The sequence below is a fragment of the Synchytrium microbalum genome, assembly GCF_006535985.1.
Source record: "Synchytrium microbalum strain JEL517 chromosome Unknown SmJEL517_scf0004, whole genome shotgun sequence".
In the NCBI taxonomy this organism is placed as follows: domain Eukaryota; kingdom Fungi; phylum Chytridiomycota; class Chytridiomycetes; order Synchytriales; family Synchytriaceae; genus Synchytrium; species Synchytrium microbalum.
Genome location: NW_022158353.1, coordinates 31,952 through 53,856, shown reverse-complemented (window position 1 = coordinate 53,856; position 21,905 = coordinate 31,952). Strand labels below are relative to the sequence as shown.

Here is a 21,905-nt window from a genome sequence, read left to right as displayed (position 1 = left end):
TGCTTTACGAATGCATTTGTATGGACTGTGTATGGATTTGCTAAGGATGATGTGGTGAGTGAAGGTTTGGTAGATAACGTTGCCTTCCAGCAGCATTGGTTTTTTTTGCTGACTACTATCTTGCATCGTCTAGTTCATATACCTCCCAAACGCATTCGGAACAATCCTTGGAGTTATACAATTCTTCCTGCTTTGTATATTCCCTCGCAAACACGTCAAGGATGAACTAGTGGTGGTTGAAAAGAGAGATGATACGCTGCTGGACGGTGCTCATCATCACCATAATGGATCGACGGATATGGAGAATGGATTAATGTATGGCCCTGCCTCTGCTGCAACGGATGTCAGCGAAACTGATTCGGGAGATTTGAGTATTGTTACACCTACTGTACAAAAGTTTGGGAGTGCATCTTTCTAGTTTGATAGATGAGTCAGTTAAACGTTAGAAATGGGATTTAGAAATCGTATTTAATAGCCACTGTGCCTTACCAATGACATAGAATAGATAAGTAGTGCGTCATAGAATCGCAACAAGAAAATATAAATGAACTTTAATAGAATATGCAAACAGGTTTCTGTTTAATGAGGGGGGTTGATTATATTGAATTCCATTCTGTTTACTACACCACCGTCATCACAAACACAAATCTATAAAATATCTTCCGTCACATCCAAAAAAAATAGTGCAGCACGTAATAACGAGATCATTCCATTGGGTTTCAAACAACTTAAGACAATGAGGGAGTAGCTGTTTTATAGTTGTCCTTTGATTATGAGGGGGTTGTCTATAGCCTTATAGCTACTGCTCTCTTTTATATAACGGTTGGGCTGGTTGCGTTTTTATTCTTCATCCTTTATAACAGATGCTTCATCAACATTCATATCGGTGGTGCTCGGATCAAGGAGGTTCTTCACCTTGGGCGAGATACGAATGCTATGTGCTGGGCTTGGAATAAACATGGGTGATGTTGCAGCGTTTATGTGATTTATACGAGGGGGTGGCGTGCCAGCGGGAGGAGTTGGTGTTTGTTGACGACGGGGTTCGGGAGTAGTGTCTTGACCAGTTACACCGCTGCCGTCTGTATTCATGGGTGCTGGTTCACCGTCAGTCAAGTCGTGATTACTGTCACTACTACTGACTGGGACTATGGCAATCTGTATACGAGGTTGTAGAAGTTGTTCTTCATCTTCAGCGGCCGTACCAGGACCTACGGAAGAAGCCTTGCCACCAGCTCCTTTCCTTTTGTTGCCTCCTTTCACCTGGGTCTGGTTTTCTGCCTGTTCTTTGGCTTGTTGTGCCTTTGCTTTTTTACGGCCACGAGTCCAACAAGCATTACATAGTGTAGATCTACCCTTTGGTCCTGGACGTCGCTGTGAGGTGGTTGTGGTCGCACACTGGTCACACTTCCAGATTGGTGGTCGTGGTGAAGACTTCTTTTGACCTGGCGATCCAGGACTAGAAGCACGCGTACGACTAGGTGTTGCTGGCGGCTTCTTTTGTATCATGGGGTCTGCTGTGCGGAAGAATGGAACCAAGCAATGCTAAGATAAAGAAGAGGTCAAATTTGTACTCATTCACACTTCACCATGCATTGTGCAACACACAACACGAATTGCTACTTACGGGTTCTTGGCAAGCCATAATCTGTTGAGCAAGTTCACGACAGCGACACCCTTCGTGGTCTTCTTCTGTAATATAAGACCCCTGTTCTTCATAATCATCGTCATGATCTTCGTCTGCATATCGGTGATTGTTGTGAAAGTGTCCATTAGGACGTTGAGACGGCATATTGCTTGGATGAAATTGCTGCAAAAACTGGTTCTGCGTGAATGCCTGAGTAAACATTTGCTCCTCCCGATATTGACGACGAGTTGTAGGTGGCTGATACGGTGGTAGATTTGTATGTGGATTATAGTGATAGTCGTCACCTTCACTGCTATTAGATGGTGTAGGAGGACTAATTAGTATAAAAAACATGTTAGTACATAAACCTCGTGGATCAAAGTCTTGAATGTTGACACAAAACATCTTTCTTGCGATTCCATCCCAATTCCCAATACCAAACACATTCCAAAGACGACAAACTCATAGTCCTCTAGACTTCATCCATCGTGTTTGGGACGGAAACGACAAGCATCACTCCAGAACAACACAAGAACTATGAAAAACAAGACACTTACTCGTTGCCATCACCAGTACGTCGTCTCTTCACATCTTCATCTGTACCAGCGACTCCAGTCATGCCAGGCATAGACCTCAACCACTCGGACCTATTTATATCATCTTCATCCGGTGTTCGTGATCTTTTGCTCGAACCAGCTCCAATGAGCACTGATGCTGCATTGTAGCGTGGACGAGGCGGTGGCATGGCAATAGGTGTAGTATTGGGTGTTGGGAGTGGTGGTCGAGGAGCAGCAGTATATAGAGTGGGCCTAAGTATAAGTAAAATGAGAAAAGTTCTTTGTAAAGATTCCAAATGTCAAAACACTGCGCGTTTGCAAGCATAGACCCAAACAAGGTCAAAGATGGTAGACTCCAGCTCGGAAGTCATACAATCCATCGAATACTCGGTCTTCCATCACTCTTTAGCGTTTGCCGCTTCCCTCTTAAAGTGCTTCTCCACCCCTAATTTCGTCCAGTTTGACAAGGCGAGCACACCGAAGATGCACGAACAATGCCAGAACAGGCTGGAAACAAAGACTGATCGATACTGTAACGCGCTTACCAAGATCCGTTGATGCCGCCAGGAGCTGATTGACCATGCTGAGGAGGGGATGAGATATCATCCGTTCTGAGGTTTGCCAACACAAGTGCAGCTTCAAGAGAGTCGTGTCCTTGCTGCTGGGCTCCTTGCTGGCCGTGATGTTGTTGAGTGGTACCATCCATATCCATGCTACTACTCAGGTTACTACTACTGGGTTGGGCTGTAGGAGTAGTCGATGTGGGAGTTGTTGCAGCAGGAGTTGATGTTGATGCTTCTCCTGTTGTAGTGCCTGATACATCGAGATTGGCTGGCTGGTTACGGTCCAGTTCGGCACGGATTAGGTCCTTGATTGCAGCAGATTGGCTCAACTCTGTGCTGATTGTCTCCTTCAAATGACTTTTGAGAGCATTTACAATCTTGTTGATTGTTTCTTCTTCCATTCTTCCAAAGGGCGCCCAAGGAGAGTACGTCAGTAGACGAAACAACGTCTCTAACTACTGCTGCTACTATTAGGAGCTGCTACTCGTCCTCTAACTAATAAGCTCTCGTTGTTTAAATCGATTGGGCGTTTTTGTAATGGTTGAAAGAAAGAGTACTTCGTTTAAGTTGATTGGACGATTATGGAGCCTGTTGAAGCTAGTTCTCTATAGATAGTGGTCGAAACGATAAAGCCCACCCTAGTTCTTGCTCTAATGGGGGTGGTTTTCGACGTGACTGCACTCCGCTGCTGAAAAATATCGAAATCGTGGTGACGAAAAATGGTTTGAAACCGTTCAATCTTAATGAAAGCTACTGATGTCGCTAGATAATCGCGTTTTATGTATAAACTTCGTAGTACCCGAGTGCCTTTTTCCCTGTTGGTTGGCTGCCTTGCTCGTTCTGTTATTTCACACGTCAAGTCACAATGCTGTCTCGAAGCTTCCATAAAGAGTTACGCTGTAAAGAGCAACGGGATCAATATTTAAGCATAAATGACGCGTATTCAAGGTGCCCCGAACTTGCATCTATGGTGGTCGTCACGACCACGCGCGCAACCAGCTCCAAACACCACTTCGCAGCAAAGCTACGAACGGGCTTCTATAAAACAACCTTGTTCTGCTAGCAGAAAGCATTCTTCTACCAACCGAACTAGTCTTCAGGACTCTCGATCGAACAGATCAAACGAATTGAACGAACACGAACTCGCAAAACACGACATTCTGTTCATTCACAGTTTTATACTAAATTATAATACAGCATTGGAATGTTTTGCTTTTGTACAGTTACTAATACCAGTAACCTCTTTGGATCTTCTTGGTTGTAAATACACTTATACTCTCACCGTCCCTTCTTTTGCAAAAACAACAACAAAAAACAAATGCCATGTGTACATCCCATCCAACGAATATTCGGAGTTCTCATAACCACCTCCTTCTAAACTCAGTCCTCCTTTTTCCTGCTAGACTTATTATACAGTTACAACACTTGATCCTTCCACCAACTAATACCACATACCAAAGACTGATTACATCTTCACGAGTGCATCAATCGACTATGTCGAGCAAGATCAGCTCGTCGAGCAAAGCGTCTGGTGCATTTTGGGCATCCAAACTTGCGTTCTCCGATATGTGTAGCCGAGTAATGAGTTCGCAAGTTAAACCTCCTGCCAAATGCTCGTTCACAACCTGGATGAGGACATGGGTATCTGCCATTATGATCCGGATTTACTTGCGATACAATCTCTGATGCATTCTCGTTAGCTGGAAAGTCAATCCATGAGGGACTACTAGCACCTTTAAGTGATGAGGATGGTCGTGAGGCACTATTATTACTATTTGCGGTGGTGGCACGTCGTTTTCGTCTATGCATGCTACCATTAGCGGAGAAGGATGAAGCATTAGAGTCCTCCGATCCATCTGATTGTGCATCTGCTTCTTCGTCATTGTCGTCGTCTTCATCGTCATATGACCCTACATCAGACAATGATCGATGCGAGTAACCCCCGACGTCTTCAGAGTCTTGACTCCAAAGCGTTTTGCCTCCACTACGACGAGGGCGAGATCCAAATAAAGATGACGACGATGGGGTATCATCACTACTAGGGTTAGGCAAGAGGGCTCCACTGATTCCACGGACGGTGGTTGGTGTCCTCTTCATTCCAGCGCCATTACGATCAATGCTTTTACCACTGCTATTGTTACTACGTTTGCTCGAGACTTCCTTCATAGAAATCGGTTCGCGGTTATGAGGTGTGATGGGAGGTTCCTGTTTTATGTGGAAATGTTGTTGCTCGTGTTGCAGTTGTTGTTGAGAGATGCCTTGGGATACGTGTTGCTCCTCTTCTTGTTCTTCGTCATCGGTAGCTTCTTCGTCTACAGGCACCTGACGAAAGTCGTTACTATTATATACATTACGATCACCAAACGGAACGTTGAAAGGCTTAGAGTCCTGCTCGTCTTCAGTTACATCTTGATCTTCGTGTTGACTTATATATTCGTTCTGCTGCTGTTGTTGGTGTTGCTGTTCCTGCTTTATATGTTCATACTGACTATGATTGGCATACTGACTATGATCGGACGGAGCTGGTTCATCATCATCTGCAGGCACCCTATAAGAGTAGATACGACGAGAGAAACTACCTCGTGGGCGGCCACGTCCACGACGAATTGCTGGTTGAGGAAGTTGCGGAGGTGGAGTGGGTTCTTCTTCATATTCATACTCTTCCATCTGGGTATCACTTTCAATTCCACCACTAACACCGGCACTGCTACTGCCACCGCCAGCATCACCACCAGCAGCTTCAATTTGCTTTCGTCTTTGAGCCCGAAGATGAGAAGCATAGTGAACTCGTAGATTATACTTTCGCACAAAGAATTCACCACATCCGTGCCACGGACAAGGCAGCTTCCCGTCAGGTAAGAATTCCACCATATCGGTAATGGCCACGTCTGCCTGAGTAATACTAATATGAGGTTGACGTTTGACTTTACGTGGTTGCATTGTGAATCTGGTGCCTCTATGGCGACGACGTTTTCGGAATTGAGCTGCACCAACATTAGCAGAGGACGAGCTCATCGTGCCTGATTCTTCGTCGTAGTCATCTGTCATGTTAAGGGATGATGCTATTGACCCTCTCCTCATCAAATTACCCATACTGTCCACTGTGGGTTTCACATCTCCACTAGAGTTACCGTTTATGCTATTCTGTGAGTTGATTCCATTGGCATAGCTATAGCCATAGGGCGATGCATGATAAGCATATGGAGCAAGAAGAGGCACACTACTACGAGGTAAATCGGTCGCCACCACATTCTGCTGTTGATGTTGTGGCTGATGATTGAGTTGAGCCGTGCCCGACGGCGGTGGCATTAGTGAAGCCAAATCCAGACGATTAGCAAAACCATTTAAAAGCTCCTGACTAGGCGCTAACCCCAATCCAGCTACAGCCGTTGCAGCAGCTTCGGCGTAAGCTTGAATAACTTCTGGCGTCCATTGACCGTCTGTTCCAAATCCAGGGTATTGAGCAGCGACTTCAGCTGAAGCAGTTTCTAGAGCTTGGTAGTATTGATAATAGTATGGTAGCATGGCTGGAGCACCTGCTATTGGAGAGAATGCTACTTGATCAGCAAAAGCAGGTGTTGCCGTTGATGGCAAGGCTGGAGTTATTGAGCCATCATTACTAGTGTTTACAGTACTAGCACTAGACGTGTCTGTATCGATATGATGGCCGTCATCGTGTTTGGTTGACAGTCCAGCCTCTTCCTTGACCACCATAAGGTTTTGGTCGGGTGTTGCTGATGAAGACCCTAAGTAGAGTTTCTCCATGGTAAGATTCAATGAATTTCAAGATAATCATGATCGTCCAATTGGACTGAGGGTTCATCATCTTTTCAATTTTTTCTACCCAGTTCCAAGCAAGTTTGTGAAAAAGATTCGATGAAAGCAGTACCTGCATGAATAGATCCTGCGGGCGTATCATATGGAGAAGGCAATACACTTATCGGTGGCGTCGTTGAACGCTGGTCCTTGAGTACATCTGGTTGAATTGGATTTGGTGTTGGGGGAGCTGAAACTTCTTGGACAGCTGTTCTGAGACCATGCGATAGTTCGAGGGTTCCATTCCCCTGAATAATACGCTGGGCCATGTTCTTAAGGTCTAGCGCATCGTTTATACTGGCCATCGTTGCCGTTTCTCCATCAAAATGTGTGGGTGTTTGCTGAGGAGTATCCATGTTTTTAACTAGGGAATCGGGAGCTTCAGGTCTAAAGTCAGGCAAGTTCCCACGGTGATTACGATGGACACATCTCAATACATTGAGAATCGCTGTCGTTCTCTCTGCCGAGAGTGGGATGCTAGCGAAAAAATGAAGTTCATTTACTGACTGAAGCTGCCCATTTTGCAATAGGCTCACACGATGTAATTGCCCAGAAGGAGAGCTCCCGACTATGGAATATCGTGAATTTAAAGCCTGGAACACGTTACAAGGTGCTAAATCACGTTCAGATCGCTCGATGAACAAGCTTGCATGTCCCGACCTTGTCCTGATTTCACCCTACTAATTTTGCTAGCAAAAAACGAACAACAATGACATATACTCTTAAGAAGCTTCAACGGGCGGCTGCCATAAAGCCTACGAAGGTGATGCGCTCTACTAAGTGCGCCATGGAGTTGACGTCGCTATTAAGTTGCTGGAGGAGTCAATCGAGTTCAATGTCAACATTAGAAGCAGTAACATCCTGCCATCAAGCTTCGCAAGCGTTGGCCAAATGTATAAGTGCAGGACCGGTGAGTTGCTAAGTTTTATGTTAAGTCTCCACCTGCTTGATGGATCGTCCATCAAATGTTGGGGGGTTTATCTGTCTCGACACAGCACACGCATTATTGATGTTGATGGAGAACAAGCTGATGCGTTCATCAAATAGGGTGCTGGTGCTTCCAAAGCTGAGACATCAGTGAAGGAGACAAACCAATGGCTGCAAGAAGTGAGAAAAGGCAGGAGGCTATAATTCATGATAGCACATTCACACCATATACTATTGTAAATATAAAGCATTAAATTCTATAGTATAAACATAGATCGAATTCAAACTCTCTTTCGCATTGATTCGAAATCCAGGTCCAAGTCAAGTCACAAAACATCCAGATACATCAATCTCAAACCTTCAACACAATTCTTTGCCATAGTAGGATGAGCAGACGATTCCATAGAGCTAGGAGAGCAGCTGCTGATGAAACTGCTGAGCATTTATCTGATACATCGTCGCATTCAGACGAGGAAAGTCAAAATGAAGATATTGAAGAACAGGAACCACCCATTCCCACCCTCTCGAACGGTAAAAGTCAAGTAAAATCTACTAGTAAACAGACTCTTGGTCCATCTGATTCCACTACCGGGTCAAAACAACGTGATGCCTCTCCATCAAATGCTGAACCCTCTACACTGAAGCAATTGACTACCGCAAAGGCTAATAACAGTAGCAGTAATAATAACACTCAAAAGGCTCGTAGAACACCTAAATTTCAGTTGTACGCTGCTCCTGGGAGAAGGAGAAAGAGTGATGGTCTTGTTGAAGAAACTGCAGAATCACCCTCAACTGAAACACCTGCATCGGAATCTCCTACAGTGCAGACGCCAAGACAGCCTTCTGAACCTGGAGATGTACCTGCAGTATCGGAAGAGCAGATCGCACAGGATGAATCGCAGCATACTCCACAACCACAACCTAAAGCTCCAGTTGTGAAGGAAGATCCAACTCTGGTGCCCAATAGAGGTCCATTTTGGAGCCATGATGATCGTTCCGTACCCCCTCCTGGTGGTGGGATGCGATCAGATGAGTATGCACGTCGACAGTCTGGACGAGGCCGAGGTTATTACAATAACGATCGGGGTGGTTATCGACACAATAACAATAATAGAGGACAATCAAATGATGGACCATCATTGCCATCTCAGAACAGTGCACCGAGTAATAGTGCTCAACCACCTCCATCAACTAGTAGCAGTAGTAATAGTCAGCCTGTCGCAGATTCCAAGCCTCCCTCTGCACCAGATAGTAAAGCGAGTAGCAGTAATCCTAGTGAACAGCAGAATAAACCTCAAGGTTCACGACGAGACTATCAACAACAGAACAACACTAGTCGAGGCGGAGGTGGTGCAGGCCGAGGAGGCAGGTACAATAACAACAGCTACGCACAACACAACAATCAGAACCACAGTCAACCACCAAACTCTAGTAGTAGTAACGCCCAAAGTAGTAATGGACCCTCTGTAAATGCTGCTCCTGCAAATGTGAAACCCACTACTACACCACTAACTTTAAATGCCCATACGAACGCACCTAGTAACACGGATGCAAAACGTAAAAATCAGAAACAGCAGCCACCGTCACAGCAGCAGCAACAGCAATCAAATCAACAACAGCAATCGTATCAACGCACACGTCAAGTGTCTGACGCAACAGAACGACATCCTCAGTCACGACAAGAGTTGTGGCAAGCCACAAACGATATTAGAAAGCAACCACAATGGACGCATGATATGTTTGATGATTCGACACCAGAACCACCACGTCGTGATCATCAGCAATATCGTAATAATAATAAAGGTCGTCAACAAGGTGATCGTGGAATTCCCAATAGTACCATGGGCAGCGGAACAGCATCTGGAGTTGCTCCAATAAACAGGACGAATCAAGAGCCAAAGCAACAACCACAACCTCCTGCTGCGACACCTGTAGTAGAAGCTGTGACGGAGCAGGTTGCCGAGATGAATGTCGCTAGAGGACGAGTGAATGGTGTAAAGTCTAAACGATACGTTACTCGTAAAGAAAACAAATCTACAGAGTCTTCTGGGCGAGAAGACGTCATGAAAAAAGGTATGTTAGAGAATAGCGGAAATTTGTGCTGCCTCCTATCAAGGCTTACATCAAAATTCTGACAATTTGTTTTTTGCTTCTATAGCGATCAATGCTCCTGAATTCCGCCCCATATCTCAAGCATCATCGTATGATGTATCGTCTCCGAATGCTAGTCAATCAACACCTGAACCGACAACTCTAATCAACAAGGTCAACAATAATATACTCCCCACACTACCTCTACCTGTAGTTGCTCCAGTAGTAACGCCCAATCTGCATCAACAACAGTCTATAATTCGACCAAATTATGTACCAAACACATCATATGCTCTACAGTCACAACAACCACAGTATGTAATGGAGTCAAACATACCTCGACAACGCCCATCAGATCCCAATATGTCTTCCATGACAGTCCAACCCATGATAACATCTACAGGTCAAATAGTATTGATGACAGAGTCTGGCCTTATGGTAGCTCCAACGGACTCATTCCCTGGTTATGATCCATATGCCAGTGGATATTATCCATCAACTACCGGCGCAGGAGGAGGGCCAGGAGATTATGTACCGAATGGGTATAGTAATGCCAATGGTGGTGGATATGGCAACGCTAATGGATATGCCAACAACAGCAATAATAGTAATAACGCGTATTACCCACCACCAAACTATATGGCTCAACCTACCACTCAACCAATGTCGTTTGAAGGGATGATGTATTATGGATATCAGAATAATGGCGGTGTGCCTATGGCCAAACGACCTTCAAACCCTGTGCGAATAACACGACCAGGGATTTGATTGGTGTTGGACTTGATAATGGCGTGTGTTGCTTGTGGAGGTATTTTTTTGTTGGGACCACATGCAAAAAGTTGGAATGATACTTTGAAAAAGAGCATGCGGAAAAATGACTCTGTTGGGTTTGGAGAGAGAGGCGGAAGATTATGAAAAAAGGATGGACGATGATTCTGGGTCTTGTAGTAATAATGAGTAAAAAGAACTTGAACGCAATATAAAAGAAATGATTATATAGCAGAGTCAAGTCTACTCCGGGGTTGGTCTCAACGTTTAGTAAAAGACGCTCCTCGAGTCAAAATGTATCAGTTCAAATAGGGTTGGTTATTTCGTTTAAAGTATGTACTACAAAGTTATGGTACTATTTGAATGCCGCGTACTCAACAACATAGAGAAAAAGTGAAGAGCGTTGAATTCTAATTGAAATATAATGATCTACTAATCGTTCGCTTGCATTTGACGATAGATGAACGAATGGCCCTTAATCTTTAAGTAAATGTTGACGTCCGTTTTCAAATTCCGTCAATTCGCTCACCAAAGGTTTTCAAACTCATAGGCAAGCGAAGAACAGGCTCAAACTGAGTGCAATCCGCTGCCTTGTATACAAGATCTATTATCCATAGGCATCTCACCAGACCCTCGACACGAGAACTGTCTGTAACTAGTTCTCACAACACAAATCAAGTTGCGTTTTTGGAAATCAGATTCGAGTGAGGGAGGTGCTTGTTGGCCAATACTGGGTATGTGTTTGAGGCACTGCCTGTAATAGAGTATACTTACTCCTTGTTCAGTCTTTCATATTGTTCTAATACCCAAATCACTGTGTCATCAAACAGCGAAAACATGCCTCCTCCTCTCCAAACAAGCATGATGCTGAAACGACCAGCCCAACAACAAGACGAGAATGCTCCATATTCAAATCAGAATACTTGGCAAGGACATCTCAGTAAAGGCAGCGACATGTCAGAACGCCCCGCCAAAAAGCAGACATTGTCATCGTCGTCTGCATCTACACGACGTGTCCCACTAGGTCAAGTAAAGGTATGACAGTCATAACGGAAGTATATCAAGTTGAAGCAGCCAATATGTCTGATCTGACAACAATATTATACTAGGACTCGAATAAACAAGGAAACGATGTCGCAGCTGCCCGTAAAAAAATCAAGGAAGCACAAAAGACTGCCCAGGAAAGAATACGAGCCACACGGAAAAAGTCGCAATTGATATTTGCTGAAAAGCCATCAAATATCATCCAATTACAACCGCCATCTGCATGGGCTGCTGCTCCACCACGAGAAACCACACTAAGTGCACTCATACCTGGCTCTGCTATTAAATCAGTGCCTAGATCCTCGGCTGAAGCCAGAGAATTGAAGGCATTGAAACGAGCCAGTACTAGTAGTAACTCATCTAGTATAGCATCATCCAGCAAGAAACAACATGTGCACGTCCTTAATAATAGCACTAGTAGTAATAGCACGAACTTTATACCGCCATCGCATCGTAAATCGATAATAGTCTCTATTCCGAAAACGATACCGGGACTGGGTATGGATATTGATTATGATGAACCACTTCGCGCTCGGTTTGGACATATTCCTACCATTCAGGAGATTGAGACTGATCCGATGCTGGGTGGAGAGTACCTGCATGGAATCTGCTACTACCTACATGATCTCGAGGTATGGCGCTGTTTAAGTGTTTTGTTTTTGTGCCCAAAACTTTGGCTTGATTGTTTTGGCGTTTCTGACTCAACCTTCATATAGAAACGCACACTGCCAGATCCCATGTATATGGCGAATAGCCAGCCGTATCTCACCTGGGCAATGCGGACAACACTAGTAGAATGGCTAATCCAAGTTCACGACACACTTAGACTGTTACCCGAAACACTCTATCTAACGATAAATCTAATGGATCGCTTCCTATCCCTCAAAACCGTATCTGCAGAAAAGGTGCAACTCGTAGGTGTCGCTGCCATGCTGATTGCCTGTAAATACGAGGAGATCTCCGTTCCATGTATAGACGATTTTATCCATTTCGTCGAGGGAGGCTATACCCGTGAAGAAATCATCCAGGCTGAACGATACCTGTTGGGTGTATTAAAGTATGATATTTCGTCACCTGGACCAATGACGTTTCTTCGACGGATATCGAAAGCCGATAACTATGACGTCCATACACGTACTCTGTCAAAGTACTTGATTGAGGCTGCTGCCACGGATGCGAGATTTGTAGGTGTTGCTACTAGTCTTGTTACGGCTGGTGCCATGTATCTCAGTCGTAGGGTGTTGACGAATGAAAATTGGGTATGTGCAATTGTTTCGATGACATTTCAAGCCAGGATGTAATACTTTTTTTTGGCCTAGACCGATATGCATTGCCATACATCGCTATATCTGGAACACGAGATTGTACCTATGGCTCATGGTATCCTGGATTGCGTTGCTAGCCCTCAACTGCATCCAATTGTGTATGAAAAGTATGGCAAAACGCAATATATGAATGCGTCTGCATTCATGCAAGAGTATTGTCGACGTATAAACTACATGTCTATGCAACAGGCACATCGATGATTAACAAGGAATCAGCCACAACACCTGTGCACGCAAACCCATATATTTTTGAAATTTCTCACAAATAAAACTCTGTCTGTATGCAATACTTTAACTGTATTTTCATAACGAATAATTCGCGAAAGGCGGGAAAGCGGAAAAACTCATCAGGAAGATATTCCATGTGGACGTTCTTTGATGTCGTGCCCAATGTGCAGTTCTCAATACATAACAAGGGTACGTATTCCTACAACAAAAGTATTGGTATTGCTACCAAAGCATCATTGGTACTGTTGATATCGCCCAATTGTCTGGACCAAAAGCACTCATGAGAAGAGCGATTGGCAATTGGAGGGGCTTTTACAACTTCATCAAGACACAACAAGTACAAATCAGCCTTTTCCACGGCCTTTCTTCCCTGCTAGATTGCATTGACAGCCATCATGTCCATTCTTCAACCACAAACACACACTTCAACCACATCCACACAATTCTTGTCTTCAAGGAATCCATATATTTTAAGAGTAGCTACTGTTGGGCCTGTTTACAATAATAAACGGGGGGATATTCGGTGGATGATGCGAATCAAAGGAATGGCAGATGGATTGAGGATTACGATGATTGCAATTCCTGTATTTTGGATTCGACTTGCGATTCTGTCAAACCATCCAAGACGACTTTGCGTTCAACTCCCATAGCTATTAAAGGTGAATATCAGTACTCATATACACATCACCCTTGTAGGGTGTTTGTTTGTTGTTTACCATATCTTCCAAACACTCGTGCTTGAATGCCCGTCACTTCACGGATGAGGATGGGGAGTGATGGATTGGCAGACTTTAGTTTCAGGTACTTGTTGGTTACAAAGTCCCTGTGTAGAGTCCAATTGAGTGTTTAGATAAGGTCTTGTTGGAGTATTCTCAAGATGATGCAAATCGCAACATAATTTGCTTTTCGCTAGTTCATCTAACCAGTTTTTACCTGACTCCTTGGCTGCCTGGCGAGGTCTGGCACAAGTGAATTCGAAGCTCCTTGAGCGCCCTGGTACTGGACATGGTTCTCTCTTGATATTTTGTAACGTTGGCAATGTTGGACGGGATTTTCTGGACGTCTTGGAATGAAGGAGCTTGGAACGTGTCTTAAGCGTGCTTTTCGAGGTTTCTTTCAAGTTTAAATTGTGGTCGATGCTCCATGGTCGTCAAAGTTCATTCATCTTGGACACGTCGCCGCGATGTTTGGAGCAACCTTCAAGACCACCTGGTTTTCTCTACGATCTGTTTACAATTTTGAAGGTTTAAGCTCTCACTTTGACACCTGTCAAACAATGAAAGGACGTCGTGTTAGACGTGTGGGAAAGTCTAATTTTGACGCTCACGTCAACCAACACGCAAAACATAAACCAATATTCCATATCCAGCACCAATTATGGAGCCTGACCCAAAACCTTCCAGCCAGTCCCAAATCGACCTGCTGGCCCCCATAAGATCCATGCGAAAAGACTCTCGATACAGCTTTACTGCACCGTCAGCCGATTCCGTCATGACCAGCATGGACAAGCTGCAATCTAGACATGCCAGAATCACGTCTGCTACGAATATGAGTAACGCTTCGTCGTCTACTGGTGTTGGATCTTCGTCACCTTCCACGTCGTCATCGCCGCCGACGAATATACCAGTGTTGCGTCCTGATGGAGGATTGGGTGTTGATCTGGATGGGATATTTACGTCGCTGACTCGTGTTTTTGGGTTTCAGGGAGATTCGGTGGCTAATGTGCGTGAATACCTGATGTCAATGCTGGATTCGAGGGCTAGTCGGATGGGGTATGAGAATGCGGTGAAGAGTGTGCATGCTGATTACATTGGGGGAGAGAATGCCAAGTAAGTTTGTCGCCATCCTAGTGTTTTTTGATTCCCTAGTCTCTTTTTACTTACACGCATACATTCACCAATAGTTACAAACGCTGGTACCTCTCAAGCTCACTTGAACACGAACCTGTATCGAACTCTGATCAGAACCGTCCAGCTTCTCGATTGATATGGGGCAGTCACGTGTCGTTGGAAACATCTACGCTCAGCTCGTATGCTTTGGACTTGGAGGATCAAACTCCTGAACAGATTGCCGAGTTGGCTTGGAGACGTCATATGAGATCCATGTCACAAGAGGTACTTTCTTCTGTTCGTATGTGAACATTTTGTGGGATTGCCATCTTTCACAGTTTTGTTTGCTTGATAAATAGGAACGATGTCGTCAACTGGCTCTGTGGCTGTTGATTTGGGGTGAAGCCGCCTCCATCCGCCTCATTCCAGAAGCTCTATGCTTTCTATTCAAACTCGCTGATGACTTTAGCAGCAATTCTGCCACTACAGTCGAGTTTCCTCCAGGCACTTTTCTCAACGAAGTCATAAAACCATTATACGATTTCCTCAGAAACCAAACATACAAGTTTGTGGACGCAAAGATGGTCAAGAAGGAGAAAGATCATGATCGAATAATAGGATATGATGATATGAATGAAACCTTTTGGAGTCGTGATGGCATCAATCGTTTGATTCTCAAAGATGGCAAGACACGTCTTTTGGATTTGCCTGCTGGTGAACGATACGTGTCGCTCAAGGATGTAGATTGGAAGAGGACGTTTCGAAAGACGTTTTATGAACGTAGAAGTGTGTTGCATGTACTGGTCAACTTTGGACGTGTATGGATTTTACGTGAGTTTCACTTCCATTCAACGTATGTGGTTCTTTTTTGTTATTTGGAATACTTACGCTCAAACATTCAACGCTCTAGACCTCGGTCTCTTCCTATTCTTCTTGACATTCGCTGCAGGTCCATTATATTCTCCATCGCTCCAAGACTCGACTACAGATCCTTCATCATCTCTGTCACCAGATGGCTTGTCTTCGATGGATCAAACGGATGATGGATTAGACGTGACTGATCTGCATCCTGAAGTATTTAGATGGGCAGTTACTGGCTTTGTTGGAGGAGTTGGAGTAGTACTCTTCTCGCTCTTTAGCACTATCGTTGAGGCTTCCTTTTTACCTTGGAGGTTGAAGTTTTTCAAAATCTTTGGACGTCGTTTTGGTATGTGATTATTGACGTGTACAAAAAAATTCCAGCAGAATTCTAAGCTTTGAGTCTTTCATGTTTTAGGCTTCTTGATGGTCCTCTTAGTCGCCAACATAATCCCACTTCCCTACGTCCTCCTCATCACCCACCAAGACTCGATAGCCGCAACACTCGCAGCTGTTCAAGTAATCATTGCTGTCGCCACATTCATATATCTAGTCTGTACACCACCTAGCAACCTATTCGTCTCTTCAACTCGCCAAAGCTTGCAGCCAACAAACACCACCTTCACAGCAAACTTTGCGCCATTGAAACCAACGGAACGTGCCATGTCGCTTATGCTTTGGGCTTGTATTTTTACATGCAAGCTCATCGAATCTCTGCTGTTTTTGATGTTACCTGCATCGAAACCGATGCGAGAGTTGGCGTCTATACCTTGGGAAGAGTGTGGTGATAAGGCGTTATGGTGTCGTGGACTCGTGTATTTGACTTTGGCGCTATTGGTGGTGTTGTTATTGATCTTGTCTTTCTTGGATTCGTACATGTGGTGGATTTGTGAGTGCTCCTCAGATAGTGTTGGCATCAATTGAATTCCAACTACCGACTCTTTTTTCTTCTGGTAGTATTCTCTACTATATTTGGTGCCATTCGTGCATTTTGCTCTGGATTGTCGATTCTGGCACCGTGGAGGAACATCTTCTCTCGATTACCTGATCGAATATATACAAAGGTGAAAGAAGAAGGAACCCGATTATTATTGCTTCCAATGCCTGTATTCTCATCGACTTGCTCAATAGGTGTTTGCAACCAGTGAAATGCGATATAGAGTCAAACCCATCCTCCTCTGCTCTCAACTTTGGAATGCCATAGTCACATCCATGTTTGAAGACCACCTGATCTCTATAGAGAATCTCGACAAGCTGCTCTATCGACAGTATCCAATGGAAAACAACCCGAAAACAACTCGTATAGAGAAACCAAAGTTTTTCATCTCTCAAGAAGACATTTCAACAAAGACGGAATTCTTTCCCAAAGGAAGTGAAGCTGAACGTAGATTTACGTTTTTTGCTCAGTCTTTGTAAGTGCATGGTGTTGACAAGATTGGTAATGTTGTGCCGACTGATGGCTGGTAACTTTTATTTGTAGGTCAATGGTGTTTCCTGAACCAACATCGGTTCACCGAATGCCTTCATTCTCAGTCCTGACTCCGCACTTTTCAGAGAAGATACTGCTGCCACTGAAGGAGATTGTTATGGAACAAGACCCATCTTCTTCTGTTACGCTACTCGAGTACTTGCAAAGTTTGCATCCTTTTGAATGGCAAAGTATGTCCAGCAAAACACGAAGTCCTTCCAGAATTGCTTACTTGTTACAAGCAGAGTGTAACACACTAATGACAATGTTCGACATCTTAGATTTCGTGAAGGATACAAAGATGTGGATTGCTGAGAATCCGTCACGACATGCGGATATAGATGTTTTTCACGATCATGATTACAAGGACAAGGTAGATGATATTCCGTTTCAGACTTTTGGATTCAGGTAATCGAGTCACACATCCAAGAATGCTTTCCTTTTGGCTTGTCGTCGATGCTTTCGTTTGTAAATATCAATGCTTTCATCACCTCAGAGACTCCAACCCTGAGGGTATATTGAGAACTAGAATATGGGCTTCTCTCAGGTCGCAGACTCTTTACCGTACTGTTTCTGGGTTCATGGTACGTTCTTCAGCAAAAATACCAAAGCCAGATGACGTACTTATATACGACTGATCTCTCATATGAATTATCATTATTTCACTTACACAGAACTATGCAAACGCTCTCAAACTCCTACTACGCATCGAGAACTCGTCAGAACTCATGGCTTCAGTCGGCTCAAATCCATCAGACATTGAAAAGGAAATCGATCGAATCGTCGCATCAAAGTTTAGCTTTGTCCTCGCCATGCAACGATTCGTCCATTTCACGAATGATGAGCAGGCTGATGTCAAATTGATGCTCAAGATATATCCTGGTCTCAAGATTGCGTATATTGATGAAGTCGTGGATGAGACTGTTGAGGATGGGGGGAAAAGGTACTATTCTGCATTGATTGATGGGTTTTGTCAGGTGAATGAGAACGGTCGTAGAGTACCAAAGTATCGTATTGAGGTATGGTTGTGGGTTTGGTTTCGATGTTGTGGAAAATGATACGCTACTTATCACTCATTTTTTTGGTCGGCTTCAGCTTCCTGGAAGTATCATTCTTGGAGGTAAATCCAAGTGGATTGGATCAAATTTTAACGTGTTATCCAGTTTTTTTAAATCCATGTCGGTTTAGATGGAAAATCCGACAATCAAAATCATTCCATCATCTTTACGAGAGGTGAAGTGGTTCAATTGATTGATAGTAACCAGGATCAGTATATTGAAGGTCCAGTACAACATGTTTTGAATTCTAGTATTGCCTTTTTTGGTTCGCGTCTGCTTGGATCTTAACACGTCGTCGTTTTTACATACAGAGTGTCTCAAAATTCGGTCTGTATTGGCGGAATTTGAACCTCCAGTTGCCACTCAGTATTCAAGTCCACCTCCAGTGGCTATTGTTGGTGCTAGAGAACATATCTTTAGTGCTCGTATTGGTGTTCTTGGAGACGTTGCTGCTTGCAGAGAACAAACATTTGGGACTATTGCTCAACGTGTAAGTGTGTCGAACATCGAGCTCAAACCATTCGATAATATTAAAATGGCTCATCGTGTCTCATCTATCTGAAAATTAGGTTTCTGCGAAATTGGGAGCTCGCTTGCATTATGGTCATCCTGATTTTTTGAACTCAATATTCATGACTACACGTGGTGGTGTCAGTAAAGCACAACGTGGACTTCATGTCAATGAAGATGTGTTTACTGGAATGACTGCTCTGCAAAGGGGTGGAAGAATCAAGCATACAGAGTATATGCAATGTGGAAAAGGACGAGATTTAGGTGGGGTTCCAAACCGTAACAACGGAGAACCTCCCGTTTTTTTCTCACTCACTAACATTGAGATCCAGGCTTTGCTTCCATTCTCAAGTTTGTGGCAAAGATTGGTGGCGGGATGGCTGAACAGCTGTTGTCTCGAGAGCACTATTGTGAGTATGCAGACATATTGGGAGACTTTTTTTCTCAGCTAACTTTAGAATTCTTTCATTAGATCTTGGAAGTAGATTGGCTCTCCACAGGCTGCTTACATGTAAGTCCTTGAGTCTTCTTGCATATCATCCAGTCCAATCACAGAATGTTTCCTTCCTTTTTGCATTTTAGTCTTTTACGCACATACTGGATTCCATATGAACAACGTCTTTATCATGTTATCCATCCAACTCTTCCTGATATTTATGGCTTGTCTAGCTGCCCTATCTCTCACCTTCACACTGTGCTCTGCTGATGGAACGACCCCTTCATCATCATTATCTCCAGATGATTCAGATGGTGGTAGCCTTGCTGATGGCACATCACCCACAACGTGTATCAATCTCGAATCTACACTCACATGGACACGACAAGCGGTATTTGCCATTGTCGTAGTCTTTGCCCTCAACTTTCTACCACTCTTCACACAACTATTGACTGAAGTTGGTATTCTCCCTGCCATAACACGATTGTGTAAACACGTCATGTCGCTGTCACCTCTGTTTGATGTCTTTACGACTCAAGTATGCACATTCTTGTGATGGCAAGTCTGTTCCGTTGCTAATTTTTGCGCTCTCGTGATTAGATGTATGCACATACGCTACTATATGATCTCATATATGGACGAGCTGGATACATCGCAAGTGGTAGAGGATTTGCTACTGCTAGAGCAAGTTTCAGCAGTCTCTTCCAAGCATTTGCAGATCCAAGTCTCTATTTTGGTATCAGACTCTTTTTGATTCTATGCTTGATCACTGCTACTTTGAATCTTGGAGGGTATCTGGCATTCTTCTGGTTGATGGTGCTGCCTTTGTGTATCTCACCCTTCCTTTTCAATGTAAGCCAATTTGTTTGAATTATGAAGCATGATCGTTGTTTGGAGTGAATGATTTGTTCATCTTGAAAATCTTTTTCTAGCCACACCAATTTCGGCTCAAGGATTTCATACTGGACTTCATGAATACTTTAAGATGGCTTGGATCTGGTAATGTCAGGTCTACAAGTGATTCTTGGGTTGCCTTTCATGCTCGTCAACGTGTGCAAATGATTGGTAAAAAAATCGCTATCTCTCATTGATGATTACGTGCCTCGCATATTCATTTTATAATTTGAATGATTAGGAAATACGAGGACGAGAGGAACTCAATCTGGACTCAACAGAGCACGATGGAGTGCAATCTTTTGGCAAGATATCATATCACCCATCGTCACTGCCGCTATCTTCATATGTGCATACGCCGTCGCTGGAAAGTCCATAATGCGTATTTTGGCAGTCAGCTTGCTTCCATGCCTGCTGAATGCGGGATTGCTTTTTGCACTCTTCCCTCTATCTTGCATTCTGGGACCTCTTGTTGCAATGTGCTCTGAAGGATGTTTGCCAATGACATTGGCAAATATTGCTCATGGTTGGGCAGTTGTTACTTTATTGTTGGCAATGGTTATTCAAGGATTGCTGGGTGGTGATCTGGCGCTGTTGCTGTTGGGTTTGGTGGTGGTATTGTTGGTTCAAAGGGCTTTATTTCGTATTGTGGTGAGTCCACGCTTCCAGTACCTGACAAAGAGCTGCCCCTAAAGCCTTTATCAACTCGTTTCTTAGACTGTAACCCTCATAACACGAGAAATTCATCATGGTGGAGCTTCACTCGCATGGTGGTCTGGAGCTTGGTACTCCAACAATCTTGGCTATAGGGCCATTATTCTCCCAGCAAGAGAATTCATAGTCAAAGTACTTGAACTCTCCTCATTTGCTGCTGATTTTTGGGTTATCATGCTGCTACACTTTTTGATGCTGCCAATATGTCTGATACCATACGTAGACCGTCTGCATCTTTTGATGCTTCTTTGGACACTTCCAAAGCAAACATCTGCTGCATTTCCGGTGGTCACAGCAAGCCAAAAGTCACGTCGTAAATGGTCATTGTGTTGTGGTTGTTTGGTTCTTGCTAGTAAGTAAAGCTGAACACGTATTTATTATTTACATTTTGGTCTGGTTTCTTACACGTCTTTCTCTGTGAACAGTTTTGTTTGTAGTCTTTGTCGTAATCTTTATTGCTCCAGTCTTGGCTGCCTCATCGATGGGACCCAACTTCATGAACAAGTTTAAGTTGCCAATTTGATAACGTTGAAATAGAATTAGTACATGTTTTGGGAAATACGAATGTTAAGAAAATCGAAGATCGTGTTCAACTTGTAAAGGCTGGAAACTTTGTCAAACAGGATCTAGTACACAGCGGATACCAGTCAATGAAGTCCAACAAACAAATAACAGTATATAAAGGCGAATAAACTTAGAGAGAGAATATTATTGAAGACATCACGTATCAATCATGATTTGATCGTGACTCGTCTATTCCTAAAGATTGGCATTTTGATGAGTCGAAACCTTCATAGCAAAAAACAAACAGCAAGAATGCACGAGCGCTTCAAACCATCATCAAAAACGACAGACACCTCATTACGAAACATGTTGTAAGTCAAACCACGACCATGCCATCCAAGGAATCGAGAAAGGCAAACACCACTTAACACTTTCCAAACGGGCTTGACTAGAATCAAGTGCATTCGTCGTGTCAACCTTAACCTTGTCAAGCAAGACACATCACGTCGAATTGAGGTGATGAGGCTCCTCATGGATCATGGAGTATGATTTTCGATGATGATTAAAGTGATAACTCATGCATAATAATGCACAATAAAAGTGATGATTCGATGATTAAAACAGCAAACCGAAATTCAATTGTTTTGGGGGTGTCTCATGCGTTTTCGGTTTTTATTTTTTTTGATCAGCA

General features: G+C 43.7%; 5 protein-coding genes across 5 annotated transcripts; 2 read left to right on the top strand and 3 right to left on the bottom strand.

The window, feature by feature from the left end:
* Positions 1 to 840: 840 nt before the first annotated feature.
* Positions 841 to 3,145, bottom strand: SmJEL517_g01139 (uncharacterized protein; the record flags this gene model as incomplete). Its single annotated transcript, XM_031167067.1, has 4 exons — positions 841 to 1,542; positions 1,625 to 1,958; positions 2,182 to 2,433; positions 2,727 to 3,145. 4 exons carry the CDS (start codon positions 3,143 to 3,145, stop codon positions 841 to 843), a joined length of 1,707 nt encoding a protein of 568 aa, XP_031026846.1.
* A 1,072-nt stretch (positions 3,146 to 4,217) lies between these two features.
* SmJEL517_g01138 (uncharacterized protein) lies at positions 4,218 to 6,865 on the bottom strand (the record flags this gene model as incomplete). Its single annotated transcript, XM_031167066.1, has 2 exons — positions 4,218 to 6,490; positions 6,634 to 6,865. 2 exons carry the CDS (start codon positions 6,863 to 6,865, stop codon positions 4,218 to 4,220), a joined length of 2,505 nt encoding a protein of 834 aa, XP_031026845.1.
* Positions 6,866 to 11,183: 4,318 nt separating this feature from the next.
* SmJEL517_g01137 (uncharacterized protein) lies at positions 11,184 to 12,916 on the top strand (the record flags this gene model as incomplete). Its single annotated transcript, XM_031167065.1, has 4 exons — positions 11,184 to 11,381; positions 11,456 to 12,022; positions 12,107 to 12,649; positions 12,710 to 12,916. The coding sequence occupies 4 exons, from the start codon at positions 11,184 to 11,186 to the stop codon at positions 12,914 to 12,916; spliced, it is 1,515 nt and encodes a 504-aa protein (XP_031026844.1).
* A 591-nt stretch (positions 12,917 to 13,507) lies between these two features.
* On the bottom strand, positions 13,508 to 13,950 carry SmJEL517_g01136 (uncharacterized protein; the record flags this gene model as incomplete). Its single annotated transcript, XM_031167064.1, has 3 exons — positions 13,508 to 13,593; positions 13,660 to 13,766; positions 13,877 to 13,950. 3 exons carry the CDS (start codon positions 13,948 to 13,950, stop codon positions 13,508 to 13,510), a joined length of 267 nt encoding a protein of 88 aa, XP_031026843.1.
* Positions 13,951 to 14,320: 370 nt separating this feature from the next.
* On the top strand, positions 14,321 to 21,233 carry SmJEL517_g01135 (1,3-beta-glucan synthase; the record flags this gene model as incomplete). Its single annotated transcript, XM_031167063.1, has 23 exons — positions 14,321 to 14,772; positions 14,847 to 15,057; positions 15,132 to 15,603; positions 15,683 to 15,979; positions 16,049 to 16,519; positions 16,588 to 16,694; positions 16,762 to 17,042; positions 17,111 to 17,289; positions 17,380 to 17,506; positions 17,595 to 17,682; positions 17,773 to 18,117; positions 18,194 to 18,218; positions 18,287 to 18,406; positions 18,468 to 18,646; positions 18,726 to 18,930; positions 18,999 to 19,076; positions 19,139 to 19,177; positions 19,249 to 19,640; positions 19,703 to 19,954; positions 20,035 to 20,167; positions 20,238 to 20,647; positions 20,714 to 21,062; positions 21,136 to 21,233. 23 exons carry the CDS (start codon positions 14,321 to 14,323, stop codon positions 21,231 to 21,233), a joined length of 5,310 nt encoding a protein of 1,769 aa, XP_031026842.1.
* Positions 21,234 to 21,905: the final 672 nt, after the last annotated feature.